We start from the raw sequence: 14,742 nt of genomic DNA on the forward strand, positions 1-14,742 counted from the left end.
TGCTGACTCTAGAGACCTCACATAAATGGCATCTGCAGGATTTGTCCTTTTGTGACGGGCTTGTTTCACTCAGCGCAGCGTCCTGGGGTTCGTCCACGTTGTAGCAGGTGCCACCGTTCCCTTCCTTTTTAAGGCTGAATCAGATTCCACCGTATGGATGGACCACATTTTGTTTCTCCATCCATCTGTCGATGGACACTTGGATCGCTTCCGCATTTTAGCTATTGTGTGTGATGCTGCTATGAACGTGGGTATGCAAATATCTCATCAGGACCTCACTTCTGATTGTTTTGGGTGTGTGCCCGGAAGTAGAATTGCTGGATCAGATGGAGTTTCTCTGTTGAATTTTTTGAGGATCTGCCACACCGTTTTCCACACGACTGCCCCGGTTTACATTCCCGCCAACAGTGTACGAAGGGCCCAGTTTCTTGCACCCTCACCAGCACTTGTTTTCGGTCTCATTTTAGTTTTCTTTTTCTTTTTCTTTGTTGTTTAAATAGTAGTCCTCCTAGTGGGTATGAAATGATCAGGTGAAATTTAAAACTTCATTTCGAATGAACTTATTTCATTGCACTGTGCTTCTTTCTCCCCAAATAAGGGCAGAGACAAACGAAACATTAATTACCAGATGTTTTACTCTATTAGGAAAGTCTGTGCAAAATAATATCCCAAGGGGCTCAGTTAGCTGTGCCAACTTCCTGACTAATAATCGGTGCTGTCTGGACTTGAGCTTTCTAGAACCTTCTCGGCAGGAAAGTCCTCCAACGCCTTCAGACTCTGTCCTCGACTGGACTTCACCGTGGGGTCTTTGTCAGCAAAGGGTGGAATGCTTGTTCTCTGAGGAGCTGGGGACTGAGCTCTTATTGGGGTCCAGTGACAGAGGTCTGGAGGCTGCAGATGAAAGACTAACTTCAGATGGGACGCGGTCGGGATCTAACTGGGCTCATTGAACGTTTGAAGGAAGGCCTTTCTTTCTCACGGCTGGAGATATTTATAACGCGGGCGAGTTTTGCTGCACCCCTGAGGATCCACAGCGTCTGTGTCCGTGGACCCGCAGGCGGCTGTTTCCTGCTCCGCAGGACCCTCTCCTCCGTCTGTTAGTTTCCCGTGTTATTTATTGCTGGGGGACAGACACCCCAAACTTAGTGCTGTTTCCTGGCTTGCGGTTCTGTGGGTCAGTGGTCTCCTCTGCATGGTGCACTGGGGTCACTCGGGCAGTGGCGTTTGGTGGGTGGCCTCAGGCACGGCCTGGGGCCCTGGTGCTGGCTGTTGGCCGGGACGCCTCAGTTCTCCTCTGGGGCCTTGCCCTCCTGCAGGACAGCCGGGTTTCTCACAGGGTGGCTGGTTCCCGGAGAGCAAACGTGGGGGTCCCCAGCCCCTAAGGCCTCGGCCCCAAACCCTAAGGAGCGTCCCTCGGTTACTTCCTGTGGCGCAGACCCCGGGAGAGAGCCCGCCTCGGGGTGGAGCCTTCACGGACGTGGTTGAGAGGAGGCACGGGGGGGCGTTGTGACAGTGACCACACCGGTACAACGTGGCAAAACGGGTCCAGGCCCTAGCTTGCCTCCCCTCCCCCAAAACAGATAAGCAAACAAGAAATGCAGAGAGCCCTTCCCTGGGGAGGGGAGGGGGCCCGGCTGCCTCCACGCCCCCCTTTCCATCTACACTGAGCGCGGGGGTCTCCTGGGCACCTGGCCCTGGGTTAGACGCAGGGGACTGCGGACGACTCAGAAGTGGTCCTGCCTCAAGGTGCTGGGCCTGGCGGCCGGGACAGCATCAGACCCGGGAGGTAAAAGGTCGGGGGGTCTGCCCCAGAGGAGGTGTCCCCTGAAAGCATCACCGGGTGAACCGTCAGGGGTCAGGGGTCAGGAAAGGCCATGTCACCCGAGCAGTCTCAGCAGGCGAAGGGGTGTTACGGGTGGCTGCGGGGAGTCGTGGAGGGGGACGGCCGCGCCAGGGGAGGTGTGTCAGGCGGGCCGGGCACACCTGGGGAGCTTGTTGTCCCCAGAGCCTGGGGTGGGGAGGGGAGCCACGGGGCAGCGGGAGGTCGCCGCTGGTCCGGGAGGCCTCGTCCCTTGGTCGTGAGGCTCAGGCTCGGGAGCTCGCAGACTCCCGTGGAATGCCGCCGGCCCCGCTCCCCGTCATGTGGTTTTTTATAGTCGGGGGACTGACTGTGCCGAGGCCTCTGCCAGCTGACCGTAAGCTCCGGATTAGAGGCCTGGCCCCGGGGAGCGGGGGTGGCCGGGACGGGGCCTCCTCCCCGCCCGCCCGCCGTCGGCCAAGGTCCCGGGACCATCCCCCAACCCAGCCCCTCTGGGCAGCGAGCCTCTGGGGCCCCCGGGGGCCCCCAGGGTGGGCCTGGCTCTGCGTCTGCTCAGACACTCCGTGGTGCCAGGACGTGGCCCCTCTCTGGGCGTCTGCTTTCTCACCTCTCGAGCGGGCGTGTCACCGGTTTGGGCCCTGGTGGCCGCCCAGGGGCACGGCGGCCTCACCACGTGTGGGACTGGCCCGGGTCCCTGGGATTCGGTGCCAGTGAGCGTGACCGGGACAGTTTCAGTACGCCGCTTCCCCGTCTGCCCCGGGCACCCTCCTTCCAGAGGGAGCAGGCCTTTCTTTGGGCAGAGGGAGGAGGGCGAGGCACCGAGGGATTCCTGTGTGGTGACGCCACGCCGGGCGTCCAGCCCCGGTGACCCGGTGCCCCATTCACTCGGCCGCGGGACTTCATTGACGCTGGCGGGGCTCCGGCCCAGCGCAGGGCCCTGCGGCCGCTCTGCGCCCTGGCGTCTCGCAGACCCACGTGCCCCCTCCAGCCGAGCCCCCTGGGCTGGGATCCCAGCCGGGCCTCCCCTCTGTCAACGGAAGTAATCAATAAACCATCAATAATAAGAAAAGAGTTTTATTGGAGCCAAACTGAGGACGGGCCCGGAAACCTGCTTCCCAGATGACTCCGGAAAAGCAGGGTTTTCAGCACAGCTTTATATCTTGTCAGAACAAAGACCATCAAAGAAGTCAGGGTGACGTTTCTTCAAGGTTTCAAAAAATAATAAAAATAAAAAAACAGACCAGCGCGTACACAGAGAGTCAGCGTGGCCTTGGCACCTGGGAGGGGGGCTTAGCATCGAAGGAGGAGGGGCATTTATTTAATCTTTATGTTTAACGTGGACAGTCTTTACTGCGGGTCGACGTGCCCTTTTCTCTAATAATTAAGGCAGATGTACCATTTGATAGACCACAAGTCGGCTATTTTAGTTAGCATCAAATTCAAGTGAACTCGTGTATAAGCCACGATGACTTTCCCGTATCTCAGTATGTAAGCGTGTCTTTTAAAATCACCTCTGTGGGTGGGAGCCCCGAGGCTGGATCTCAGCCCTGCAACTGCGCGCCAGGGGCTCCAGTGCCCCCCACCCAGAAGACGAGCCCGGGAAGAGGGGAGGGGCTTTGAGGTGGGCCAGGCTGCTTCGTCTGCAGGGCAGGAGCCACCGCCTGTATCTTGCCAGCTTCCCCTCACCACAGCCCGGGTGAGGAAACCAGGACTCGCAGCCGCCCTCCTGGAAGTGCACCCGCCGCCCACCCCTCAAAGGAGCGTGGGCCAGAGGGAGGGGCTGCTGGGCTCTCCACGCAGCCGGGACGCCCTCCTCGGCCCACTCTGTGACCCCCATCCTCCAGAAGTCGCCCCAGCTCCTCTTACCAGCCTGGGAGACGAGAGATGGCTGATGGCTTGGGGCCAGCGGGCAGGACGCCCTCTCCCACCTTGCTGAGGCCGTGCAGACCGGACTCAGGCCGGGATGGTGTCCTCAGGCCTGGGAGAGCCCGCGTGTGGCCTGAGCCGCCTGCATGGCTCACGTCACCACAGTGCCGTGGGGACATCGCCGCGGTGCTCGGGGCGGGGGGGGGGGGTGTCTCACGGGTTGGCTCAGGCCTCTGTGGGCAGTCCCCGCGCAGCGGCCCTGAGCCCGCCCTGCAGGGGCCCCACCGACCCGAGCTCTGGCCAGGATGACACCGGGGTCTGTCCCCCCTCTGCAGGGGCTGGGGTCTTCTTCCTATCCTCGGCCGAGGGAGAGCAGATCAGTTTCCTGTTCGACTGCATTGTCCGTGGCATCTCCCCGACCAAGGGCCCCTTTGGGCTGCGGCCTGTTCTCCCAGGTGGGTGCCGGAGTTGGGGAGCCCGGCCTGGCGGGAGGGTCAGGTGGGCTACTTGATCTCGGGCTCCTGGGGGCATTCGCCCTGGCACAGCCCCTCCTCCACGGGGTCTGAGCTGCTGGGACGCTCAGAGGCCGAGGCTTTCGGTTGGGACAATTACTGCAGCTGCACCAGGTGGGCCAGCAAGAGGCCCGAGCCCGGAGCCCCGAAGACCTTCTGAGCCGGCCCGTCTCCCAGACCTGGGCTGGGCCCTCGCCTGCGGTCTCTGGGGTCAAGGCTGGCTCCGTGGGAGCCAGGGTTCGGGCTGGAAGTCGCCTTGTGAGCTGGGGTCTCAGCGCATCGGGTTGGCAGGTGCCAGGGCTGCATGAGCTGGCCTGGCCTTGTCTCCCACTTCCCTGGCTGTGGCTGGGACACTGCTCTTCAAGAGTCCTGGACCAGGGATGGCGCTGGCCCGCAGAGGGCCACGCTACCTGGGCATTTCTTCCCTCGGGGAGGCCGGGGAGGCCCAAGCCCATGGCAGGGACAAAGGCTGACCTTGTCATCGCAGCTTCCTTTGACCGAGGCCCTCCAGGTGGGTGGTACCCAGGGTCACCGATACTCCCCTCGCCCCAGTGAAGCAGCGCTTGTCCCCTTGTCCAGGTGGGAGACCAAGGCCTGTGGCCGGGCAGCAGGTGGTCAGTGAGCTCACATCCGTGGCCTCCTTGCATGGGCACCATAGCCAGGTCGGGGGCAGGTGGACCTCCTAGGGAGACAGGGGCTGGCGAGGCTGGCGACGTGCCAGGTCCCCTTTCTCCCAGCGTGGGCCCCTCAGCCCCGCAACCCCCAAGCGGGCCAGGGGGGCGGGGTGGGGGGCGGGCTGGGGAGGAAGGAGGCAGTTCCTGTGACCGGAGCCTCGCCGCCCGGGCTCTGCTGGGTGGTGCGGCAGCGCCCTCTGCTGGCGGCTTACCGCATTGCAGCCGCAGGCAGTGGTGTGGGTGGCCGGGATTAGAAGGGGGCGGGCGTGGATGGGGCAGGTGTGGACAGCGGGGGTGTGGACAGCTGGGGTGTGGACGGGGCTGGTGGGTCCCTGCTCGCTGAGCCTGGCCGGTGTCGTGTTGAAAGCCTGTGATCTTTGGGGACTTTTGAGATGTGGCCTCCACTGGGTCAGCAGCCTTAACACTCTGAGATTTGGGGGTGTCTTCTCAAGCTGACCGCTGCTCGGTCAGACGCACTTGGGCACCAGAGGCAGGACCTGCCTCACATACAGTGGGGAGGGGGAGGGGGAGAAGACAGAGTTCCGGGGTCCACCCTGCCCCAAGCGCGTCCTGTGCGTTCCCACCTTGGTCCCATTGCGCGTGGTGTGCACTGTCTCTGCTCCCACGTTTTGCAGTCATGGCTGAGGTTCGGGGAGGGCAAGTGGTGGGGCTGTGAGTTCGTCCAGTGCCAGCGTCCTGCTGCCTCACCAGCAGCAGGAGGGTGTGCCAGTGTCCTGGTCCACTGCAGGGACTGTCCACTTTGGGGCACGGGACATCTGCTGGTGGTCAGGGGGGGCTGTCCTTGGGCCCAGGACACAGGATGATGGCCGGGGACCTGGACGGGGGTGGTTTGGGTACCCTGAGCTTGGTGTCTGGCAGCTGGGGTGCTGGCGTGGGGAGGAGCTGGGGCTCCCAGGGGCTCTGTCGTGGTGCTGCGACTGGACCGAGGTCCACACAGCCCTGTCAGTCCTGGGGTAACTGTGATGTCCTGAGCAGTGGGTGGGCCGCGGGGACAGGGCTGGGGACGCCTCCTCGCTGACCGTCCCCTCTGCTGCAGACCTGAGCGCCGGGGGCCCTGCCGTGGAGGAGCGCGTGGCCCAGGAGGCCCTGGAAGCCCTGCGGCTGGAGAAGCGGCTCAGCCTTCTCTCCCACTCCGGCTGGCCGGGCAGCGCAGGTAGGGCCATGGCCTGGGCCGTGAGGGGGGGCCAGTGGCCCTGGGGCCGCAGCTCTCCCTTTAAGGCAACCTCCCAGCTCCTGTTCGTTCATTCATGCCCCTCCCTCTGTGGGTCCATTCGTTCTCTCACTTGTGATGCCACACTCACTAAGCTCGGGCCTGGATGCTGGTGCCCCGTGGGTGCCGGCTGGGGGGTTGGGTTCGAATTCCTTCCCAGCCACCGGGGTGTGGCCTGGTGAGGCTGTGGCTTCACCGTCTGTGCCCACACAGAAGGCTCAGGGGTGCTGGCTGCCGGGAGCGAGGCCCCTCAGCTGCTGCGCTCCGCGGGGAGACGGACAGAAAGGGCCGGCAGGCCCTCGAGGGGACGCTGCAGCTCCCGGGGGTGGTGGGTGGGGGGCTGCACCGGGGTCTCCTGGGCCAGAGGCGGGGGAGCTCCGCGGGCCCTTTGTCCTGTGTGATTGTCGCCAGTCCCACGGGTGCAGAGTGGGGACGGCAGCCTCTCCGTCCAGGCCCCTAGAGCCGGGGGCTCAGGTGCGCAAGGGCCGCCGCCTTCCCGGAGGAAGGGCTCACGTCTGGTTCCCAGGGGGACGGCAGGGAGGGGACTGGTGTGGGCGAAGGGGCCGTCCTGGGTGACGCTGGGCGTGGAGGTCCAGGCAGGGTGTGGGTCAGCCGTCCCAGGGTGGCGACTGGAGACCGGAGAGCGCAGGCCCTCAGCAGGGCGGGGGCGTGGGGGGGCTAGACGTCAGCTCCCACCGAGGCTCCCCAGCCCACCCCGGGCAGCCCAAGCCCCACAGGAGTCTCAGCCCCCGACTCTCCGTTCAGGGGACGACCGCAGCCTGTCCAGCTCGTCGTCAGAGGCCAGCCACTCAGACGTCAGCGCCAGCAGCCGGCTCGTGCCCTGGCCAGAGCCGTCCCCGTCCTCGGCGTGCGCGTCGCCGGAGGGTCTCGGGCTGGCGGCCGCCCAGGCCCCCGGGGAAGCCGCAGCAGGTGCCTCGAGGCCACCCCCCAGGCCGCTGCGGCCACGGCAGCTGCAGGAGGTCGGCCGCCAGAGCTCCTCGGACAGCGGCATCGCCACGGGCAGCCACTCCTCCTACTCGGGCAGCTTCTCGTCCTTCGCAGGCAGCAGCCTGGACGTGTGGCGCGGGGCCGAGGAGCTGGGCTCTCTGCTCAGCCTGCCGGGAGGCGTGGTGCCCGAGCCCGGCCTGTGCGCCTGCGCCCCCGGGGCGGCCGAGTACCAGGTGCCCTCCGCGCCGCGGCCCCACTACGACACGCCCCGCAGCCTGCGCCAGGCGGCCCGGGACCAGCCCCCCGCCACACAGGGCAGCGCCAGCGACGGAGCCGCCGGGGACTCGGGCGGCCGGCTGGCGGCGGGGTGTCCCTCCGGCTGGCTGGGCGAGCGACGGCGGGGACAGGCGACAGAGGCCCCGTCGGGGCCGGGCGAGCCCTGGGAAGCGGGCGCCCCCCACGCGGGGCCCCCTCCGGCTCTCTTTTCCGCGTGTCCCGTCTGCGGAGGACTGAAGGTAAATGCGCCTCCCTGAGGGCGGCGGCTGCGGGTGGGCGGTGCCCTCGTGGGGCTGCCCTCGTGCCGTGGGGCGGCCTGGGGGCCTGGGGGTCCAGCCTGCAGGGAGGGCCGCAGCTGGAAGTGCGTTGTGGAAGGTGGGGGGCCGGGTCCGGGGCAGAGCCCAAGGACCAGGTGCCCAAATCAAACAGGAGCCTGAGACTAACCTCCCTGCGCGTTGCGTTGTGTCCGAGGGGCTTCACCTGCTTGCGCGCACAGGTGGTCTGTCCTTTGGGGGGTTTGCTGAGGCCCAGGAGGCCCCGGGGACTGCTGGGGGTCTGGCTCTCGGGACCCCGGGACCCCGACGCCTCACTCCCAGCCGCCATTTTCTGAACCTGCGCGCTCCAGGGGGAGGGGCGGGCGGGGAAGGGCAGGGTCGGGGTCACTTGCCGGGCGCCCCCCTCCGCCCTGCTGGCTGAGCCAGGGGCTGGTGGTCAGGACCAGAGGACGCGGGGCTCGGGCTGGCGTTCGCATTCAGGGGCCCCAGGCACTGCCGGTGGGCCGCCTGCGGGCGTCGCGCTTCCTCCACGCCCTCCGCGGTCGGCTCGGCCTGCTCTCCTGCATGGATTTTGGCTGCGTGGCCTGGTTTGTCCGTTCGCGCTACGATTCCAGACGCCCGCGTGGAAGGCGAGGCCCGTGTCCGTCCGATCTGGGCTCCGGCCGGCTGCGCCCCGCACACAGCTCAGCTGTAACCGTTCCGCTTTGTACCTTCACTGCTGGCTGAAGCCGTCTGTTGCTCTTCACACCTGACACTGTTTGTAATACGTTCTCAGACTGGAAATAAAATTGTTTTTTCTTATCGTCTTGTCCTTTTCCATGTGGCCAGCTGTGTCCACCTCCCACCCCGGCCCTCCCAGTGGGGCCTTTAACTGTCTCTGAAATCCAGGGGCTCGGCCTCCCGTGGCCCGGGGGTCACAGAGCAGGGAGAGGCCTCGCCTGTCCCTTCAGCCTTCAGCCTGGACACGCCGGAGGCGTGAGCGAGGACAGCAGCCTCAGGCAGCACGCAGGCCTCGTGCACGTGTGCACGTGTGTGTGGTGTGTGTGCCAGCGTGCGATGTGTGCATGTGAGTGCTTTCATTCGCATGCATGTGTACAGCGCGTGAGACGTGCACACACGTGACATGCAACGTGCATGTGTGTCATGGCGTGCATGCATTTGCATGCACTTGTGTGTGGCTGTGCGCATCCTGTGTGCACGCGTGTTACATGTGTGGTGTGATCTGTGCTTGGGTGCCAGGTGTGTGCGTGTGCCCACGCACGTGTGTGGCCTGTGTGATGTGTGTGCATACGTTCGCTGGAGAGCACAATGTGGTCCTCAGTGGTCCCTTAGGCTCAGGCAGGTGGCTCCCGGTGTCCAGTGAGGGTGGACACCCTACCTCCTGGGCCAGTGAGGGTCCTGGCTCAGAGCCTGGAGCACCCTCCCCACCCCTAGTCTCCCCTATGTGGGCAGCAGAGCTCCAGGGACCCCATCAGGGTCCCCCTGCACATCCCGGGAAGCCACATCCCACCGTCACACCCACTTCACCCTGTTCACCGCCCTGTTAGAGAGCCGGGGGGCCCAGGTCCCTGTGGACGCTGAGGGCCGGGGTTCTGGCCCGGTTCCTGCGACACTGCAGTGCAGGGAAGGGCAAGCTGGGGCCCTGCCCGCTGGCTGGGCGGCCCCCAGCAACTCATTGCCCCCGTCTGGGCCTCCTCCGTAGAGAGGACAGCAGTCCGCCTGCCTGGGCCCCGAGGGGCCTGCTGAGACGTTGTATGGAAGTGCTCGGTGGCTGCCTGCCAAAGGGGCTCGACTCACTGCTACTGTCGCCTCCCCAGAGGGACCCACCAGCCTTGTCGCAAAAGAAAGAGGCTGGGAGGTGCTGGTGCTGCGGGCTGTGGGGAGCGGCCCTGGAGGCCTGGGCAGCCCGCTCCCGTCAGAGCCCTCATCTTCCAGGCCCAGCCCCGCTGCGCTCCCATGTGCCCTGCAGACGGCCCTCCCTCCACCAGAGCAGGTGGTGGCCCCGGCGGCCGAGGGACTTGCCCTCCACGTGAAGCCAGGGAGGGCTGGAGCTGGGCTTTCGGCCTTCCCCTGGCCCGTGCGGGAACCCTGGCTGTGACCTCTGGTCTCCTGGACCGAGGTCGATGGCCGGGACTTCAGGGAAGAGCCATCTGAGGGGTGCGGTGGGAGGGGTGGACCGAGGGCCGCCAGGTGAGGGCTCGGGCGCGGTCGGAGCAAGTTTCCGGAGGGGACAGGCTCTGGGCTGGAGGGGCGTGGCCAGGGCCTGGGCCCAGAGGAGGGAGGGGCCCTCCATGGGAGTGGCCACTGACCACCACAGCCCTTTGGGGAGGCGATGGGGCGGCTCAGGAGGAGGGCCTAGCCCCCAGGAGGGTGTGCCTCAGTTTCCCCTGCAGCCCAGGGCAGCCCAGAGGCACGGAGCCTCTCATCGGGTGCGGCCAGGTGCGCCGCCAGGGTAGCCCCGCGGGAAGATTTTGGCCTCATCCCCTATCTTTCCGGAGCTCACGGGGTGGGCCTCGCGCCCCTGGCTGGGAACACCTGCTTCTGCACTCCTGGGGCCACCAGCTTCACTCACCCTCCCTGGGGTGGGGTGGGCTTCTCAGGTGCCAGGAATGGCAGGGCTGGGGGCAACCAGAGAGTCGTCCTCGCCTCCCCAGGCCCCGTGCACCCACCTGCCCCCACCTGGCCCTGGCGCCTAGCGGGAGGGGACAGGAGGCGCCGCGTTTGCTCATCTCCCGCGGCACGTGGTTTCGTCCTTTGGGTCTGACGCTGTGCCCGCAGGACTCGCCGCCGGCACGGCAGGTGCCGTCTGTGGGTGGGGCTCTGAGCAGCTAGTGATGGGGCTCCTGAGGGCGGTCGGCTCTTGTCCCAGGTGTTGGAGGTCAGACACACCCTCCCCAAGTCCCCAAGCCTGCCCGGGCGCCTTTACACAAGGTGATGGGTTAGGCCAGCCCAGGTGCCCAGCAGCCTGGCAGGGACCAGGGTCGAGGTGCTGTGTCCTGAGTTTGGGCAGCCCCTTTGACCTCCCAGAGAGCGGGTCAGGCTTCTGCACCCCGATGCCAGCCCGCAGCCCCCCATGAGACCCCACTGCCGGGCTGTCCTCCTCAGAAGCGCCGGGGATGCTGGGCCCTTTCCCGTCAGGTGCCCCTGGCCCTGGCTGGCCCAGCTCCTACTGGTTTGGGGCATGGAGGCTCAGGCAGCAGTGAACGTGCCGGCAGTGGGCACCGTCCCTCCCTCCCAGTCTGCCGGCAGACACTGCCCCCAGCTCTGAAGCCCCCGAACCCCTTTCCTTCTCGGAGTCTTTCTGCGCCTCCAATCAGGCACCTCCAAGTGGCCACCCTGCGGTCTGGGGGCCTTGACCCATCTCACGGGGCCCCCAGGAGTGGCTCAGCCGGGATGCCCTGCTTAGAGCAGGCCGGCAGTGCCCGGGGCCAGGGGTGACGTGACAGACCTCGTGCATCTCACGGCTACAAACCCTGCCGCACAGCTGGCAGCGTGACACACGGCCACCAACACTGACGAGAGCAGCCAGGCCACATGTGTTCTGGAGGCCCGAGCTGCCGATGCCTCACCCCAGATGGGTTTGTGGGTGTCAGGGTGGGCAGGGACCCCTGGAGAGGAGTCGGGCCCCTGGCTGGTCTCCCTGGCGGGTGGCCCTTTGGGACTCCTGGTTAGCATCCTGGCTCTTGGGCTGGGTGCCGGGTGAGCGGGAGCCGGATGGACAGACTGACATGTGTTCTCCTTGGTCTAGGGAGCTGCTGCCTCACCCGCTGGGCTCCCGGGGATGCACTCAGGTAGGCCTTGGCTTTGGCACGCCTCGGGACGAGGGACGTGGGGTCACAGTGGCCGCAGTCACGGCCCAGCCAGAAAGTCCGTGCCAGACAAGACAGCGGGGGGTCAGCGGGAGGAGGGTGCAGCGGGGAGGGGGTGACAGTGGGCGGCAGGGCGGCAGTGTGCAGCCGGGGTGAGCCCCGGCTGGGGTGCGATGGTGCCAGGCAGCGAGTTGAGGACAAGGTGGCCAGCCTGCCCGGGACGGTGCGTGGTCAGAGCGGGCAGGGTCAGCTCTGGCCTGGAGCTGCAGCCTTTAAGAGGGAGGCTCGTCCTCCAGGTGACAGAGAACAGAGGTGATGATGCTCTGGGGACCCAGGAGCGGGCAGGGGCGTTGGTGACCTTGGTGGGAGGAAGCCCAGGCAGGGAGCCAGGGCGAGACATGCGGTCCCCTTGGAGAAGCCCCGTTAAGAGGTGACGGCTGGGCAGATGCTGGCTCTGACCCAGGGGAAGGCCTGGGAATCCGGGAGAGGCTGCAAGTCGGGGGAGGTTGGCCTCGGGTGGCGTGGCTGGAGGTCGGGGGTGTGCTCTGCGCCTCATTTTCTCAGTGGAGTAGAGGCCACCTCCAGCCTGGGGCGGGATCTTTTTATTTCCTCTTCAGAGGAGCATGGTGCCTGTTTGGGGCTAGACCCTGTGGGCCAAGCAAGGCCCAGGCCCGTCCAGAGTGGAGGGCGCAGGAGGGGAAGGGCAAGGCCACGGGCATGCAGGGTCAGACAGTGGCCACAGGAAAGCCCCATGCCGGCCAGCCTAGGGTTCCCTGGGTCAGGATGGGGCCCTGAGGACCACTCCCTGATGACGCTGGGCAGTGGGCAGCCTTCCCAGATGGTCCTGGATGCCTCCTGCCTGCTGTCCACCCCCCCGCTCCCCCTTTTACCCAGACAGAGTGCGTGTTCCAGGGGACAGGCAGGGGACAGGCGTCAGGATCTACTGGAGGAAAGGAACCTTTCCTCTGGGGTGGGGGGCCTGGGGGAGGAGGGGGCCCTGGGTCTGGTGGAAGCAGAGATGAATCAGACCCAGGACAGCGTGGCCAGAGAGCGGTGATGGGTGAGACACCCAGTGTGGTCGGGCCGGGTCTGCTGTGTGGCCAGGGAGAGGTCAGGACAGACCCACCCGATCTCTGCTTGGCCCAGAGAGTATTTGAGACAGCTCCCGAGATGCTGGCTCAGTCTGAAGGATCAGGGAGGGAGATGGGAGGTAAAGGGGAGCCTGGGGGAGCCAGGGCTGGGGGGCAGCCACCAGAGGGGCGCCCCTGCCCCCGCAGACGCTGCTAGAGACCAAGGCGGGATGGCAGCCTTCCTGTGCTGCCTGGTGTGACCCTGGAGATGCTGGGCTGCCCCAAACCCTCCACCCACTCTCCTGCTTCCACTGTGGAAAATGCGGATCCAGCCCTAAAACTAGCTGCTGAGCCACGGGGAGCTTGTCCACGTGACCTCAGGTCAAGCCACAGCCCTCCTTTCAGCTTTCAGGAGGCTGGGCCTCCTTCCTAGACGCCCCTCAGACCCCGTCTCAGCCCCTGATGGGCTCTCCCAGCTTCAATCAGGCCTTCCCACTCCCCGCTCCCCAGCTTCACCCCTCAGCGTGTGCCCCCTTCTCCAGGCAGCCTGCCCAGATTTCCCCTGGACCCCCGGTCTAGGTGCCTCCCTGGGCGCCTCTGCCTGTCATCTCGGGTTACACGGGAGAGGGTCTGTGTCCAACAGAAGCCTTCCTCCTTCCCTCCCTGTCGCCGCAGGTCAGCCCCGGGTACAGCCCGCTCTGGCTGCCGTCCCCACCCCCAGCTTTGGCCGTTCCCACCAGGTTGGCTGACTTGGGAACACAGGGTCTCTCTGGCCTCAGTCTCCCTGCTGAGCAAGGAGGACGCCCTCTGGCCTTGCTGGGGAGGTAAGGGATGAGGTGGCAGGCTTCAGTGCAGGTGCGGGCCTCCAGAAGGTGGTGCCCGCAGTGGTGCCCGGTGCCAGTACGTGGCAGCGAGTGGGGTGGCGTCTGCCCACTGAAGCCCCTTGGGCTGGTTGGCGCTCCAGTGCCCGGTGCCGGCAGAGCCAGGACCCTCCCGGGCTCAGCTCCCCCGGACCTGTGGGCAGGTGGCCAGAGACAGGCTGTCCTGTGGGAGCTTCAACCCCCCACCTGATCCCACCCCCCTCCTGACTCCCCCCTCCCGGAATCCCACTCCCCCCAGATCCCACCCCCACCAGAATCCCGGCCCCTGAATCCCTTGGGGCCGGGAGCTGGCCAGGTGGATTTGCGCGAGTCCCTAGGCCTGGCTGTGTCGCGAGATGGGGCCCTCAGGGAGGAGGGAGGACCTGGGCTCCTGCCCTCTGGGATGGCTCTGGCTCACCACCCGCTGTGGTTCGGCTGCCGGTGAGTGGCCAGGCAGGGTCGTGAGCCTGGTCTCCTGCAGCCACCCCGGGGCCCAACAGGCAGAGCTCTTGGGCAGGTGGGGGAAAGGTGGATGGGGTGTGCAGCCAGGCATTCTGGGTCTCCCCCCACCCCGCGCTCCTGTCGCACCTGCCCGGAGCCCCGTTGGCGTTTGCTGAGTGAAACCATCGACTTCTAGGAAATGGGGGAGGCAGGGGGCAGTTTCTTGGATGGGGGAGGGGACGTGAAGTGCCTGGGGCCACCCTGGAGGCGGTGTCACAGTGGATGGAAGTGTGGGCCTGCGCTCAGGGAACGATGCTCTGTGGGGACTCACCGGTCCAAAGAGGGTCCCTGAAGCAGATGGGGTGAGCCGGGAGGACAGCCGAGGGCGGGGGGCATCCTGCCTGGGAGGGGCAGGGCACCTGGAAGCCAAGGAGGAAGTGGCCGGGAGGGATGTTTGAGGGTGGGCGGCCAGGGGCTGAAGATGGACGTGTGTCCAGCGGGCCATAGGGGGCATCCCTGGTCAGCCCGTTGTGGGGGGCAGGGGCACCCCGGTCAGGGAGGGACGTGGGTGGGGTGGGAAAAGATGGCCAGGAAAACGGGGGAGTCGGGGAGGCTCCCCAGGCCCTGGAGAGGAGGAGAGCGGGACACTTGAGGGGTGGGCAGTGGGGAGCTCTTTCCCGAACAGTCTAGGGGGTCAGCTCAGCCTCGGCCACCGCCTGGGGACTCACAGCCCCTCTCCCCGCAGGACCCGAGAGGCCGTGCAGTGAGGCGCCCACATATGTGAACGTCCCCGCCAGCCCTTCCCCCCCAAGGCAGCTGCACTACTCGGGCCTGCAGCTCCAGGAGGGCGGCGCGGGCATCCGAGGTGGGTCCGCAGGGGCCTTGAGCCCCGGGCGCATCGGCCCTGGGCCAGGGGCTCGCGGGCACCCCCTCACAGCCCCGAAGCCGGCGCTCAGGCCCT

At 66.1% G+C, this 14,742-nt stretch overlaps 1 protein-coding gene across 2 annotated transcripts in view; it reads left to right on the top strand.

The window, feature by feature from the left end:
* DOK7 (docking protein 7) overlaps nt 1–14,742 on the top strand; it is a 34,894-nt gene that overhangs the window by 19,655 nt on the left and 497 nt on the right. The window contains exons 5-9 of one of the 2 annotated variants that reach the window (XM_079920446.1): nt 4,021–4,140; nt 5,929–6,045; nt 6,868–7,565; nt 11,350–11,392; nt 14,512–14,646. In XM_079920446.1, coding sequence (XP_079776572.1) covers nt 4,021–4,140; nt 5,929–6,045; nt 6,868–7,565; nt 11,350–11,392; nt 14,512–14,646 — 1,113 coding nt within the window. Of the gene's footprint in view, nt 1–3,914; nt 4,141–5,928; nt 6,046–6,867; nt 7,722–11,349; nt 11,393–14,511; nt 14,647–14,742 lie in introns of those variants that run through there. The other variant, XM_079920447.1, reaches the window with a different exon arrangement.

This window comes from Stenella coeruleoalba, assembly GCF_951394435.1.
Source record: "Stenella coeruleoalba genome assembly, chromosome: 4".
Taxonomy (NCBI): Eukaryota; Metazoa; Chordata; class Mammalia; order Artiodactyla; family Delphinidae; genus Stenella; species Stenella coeruleoalba.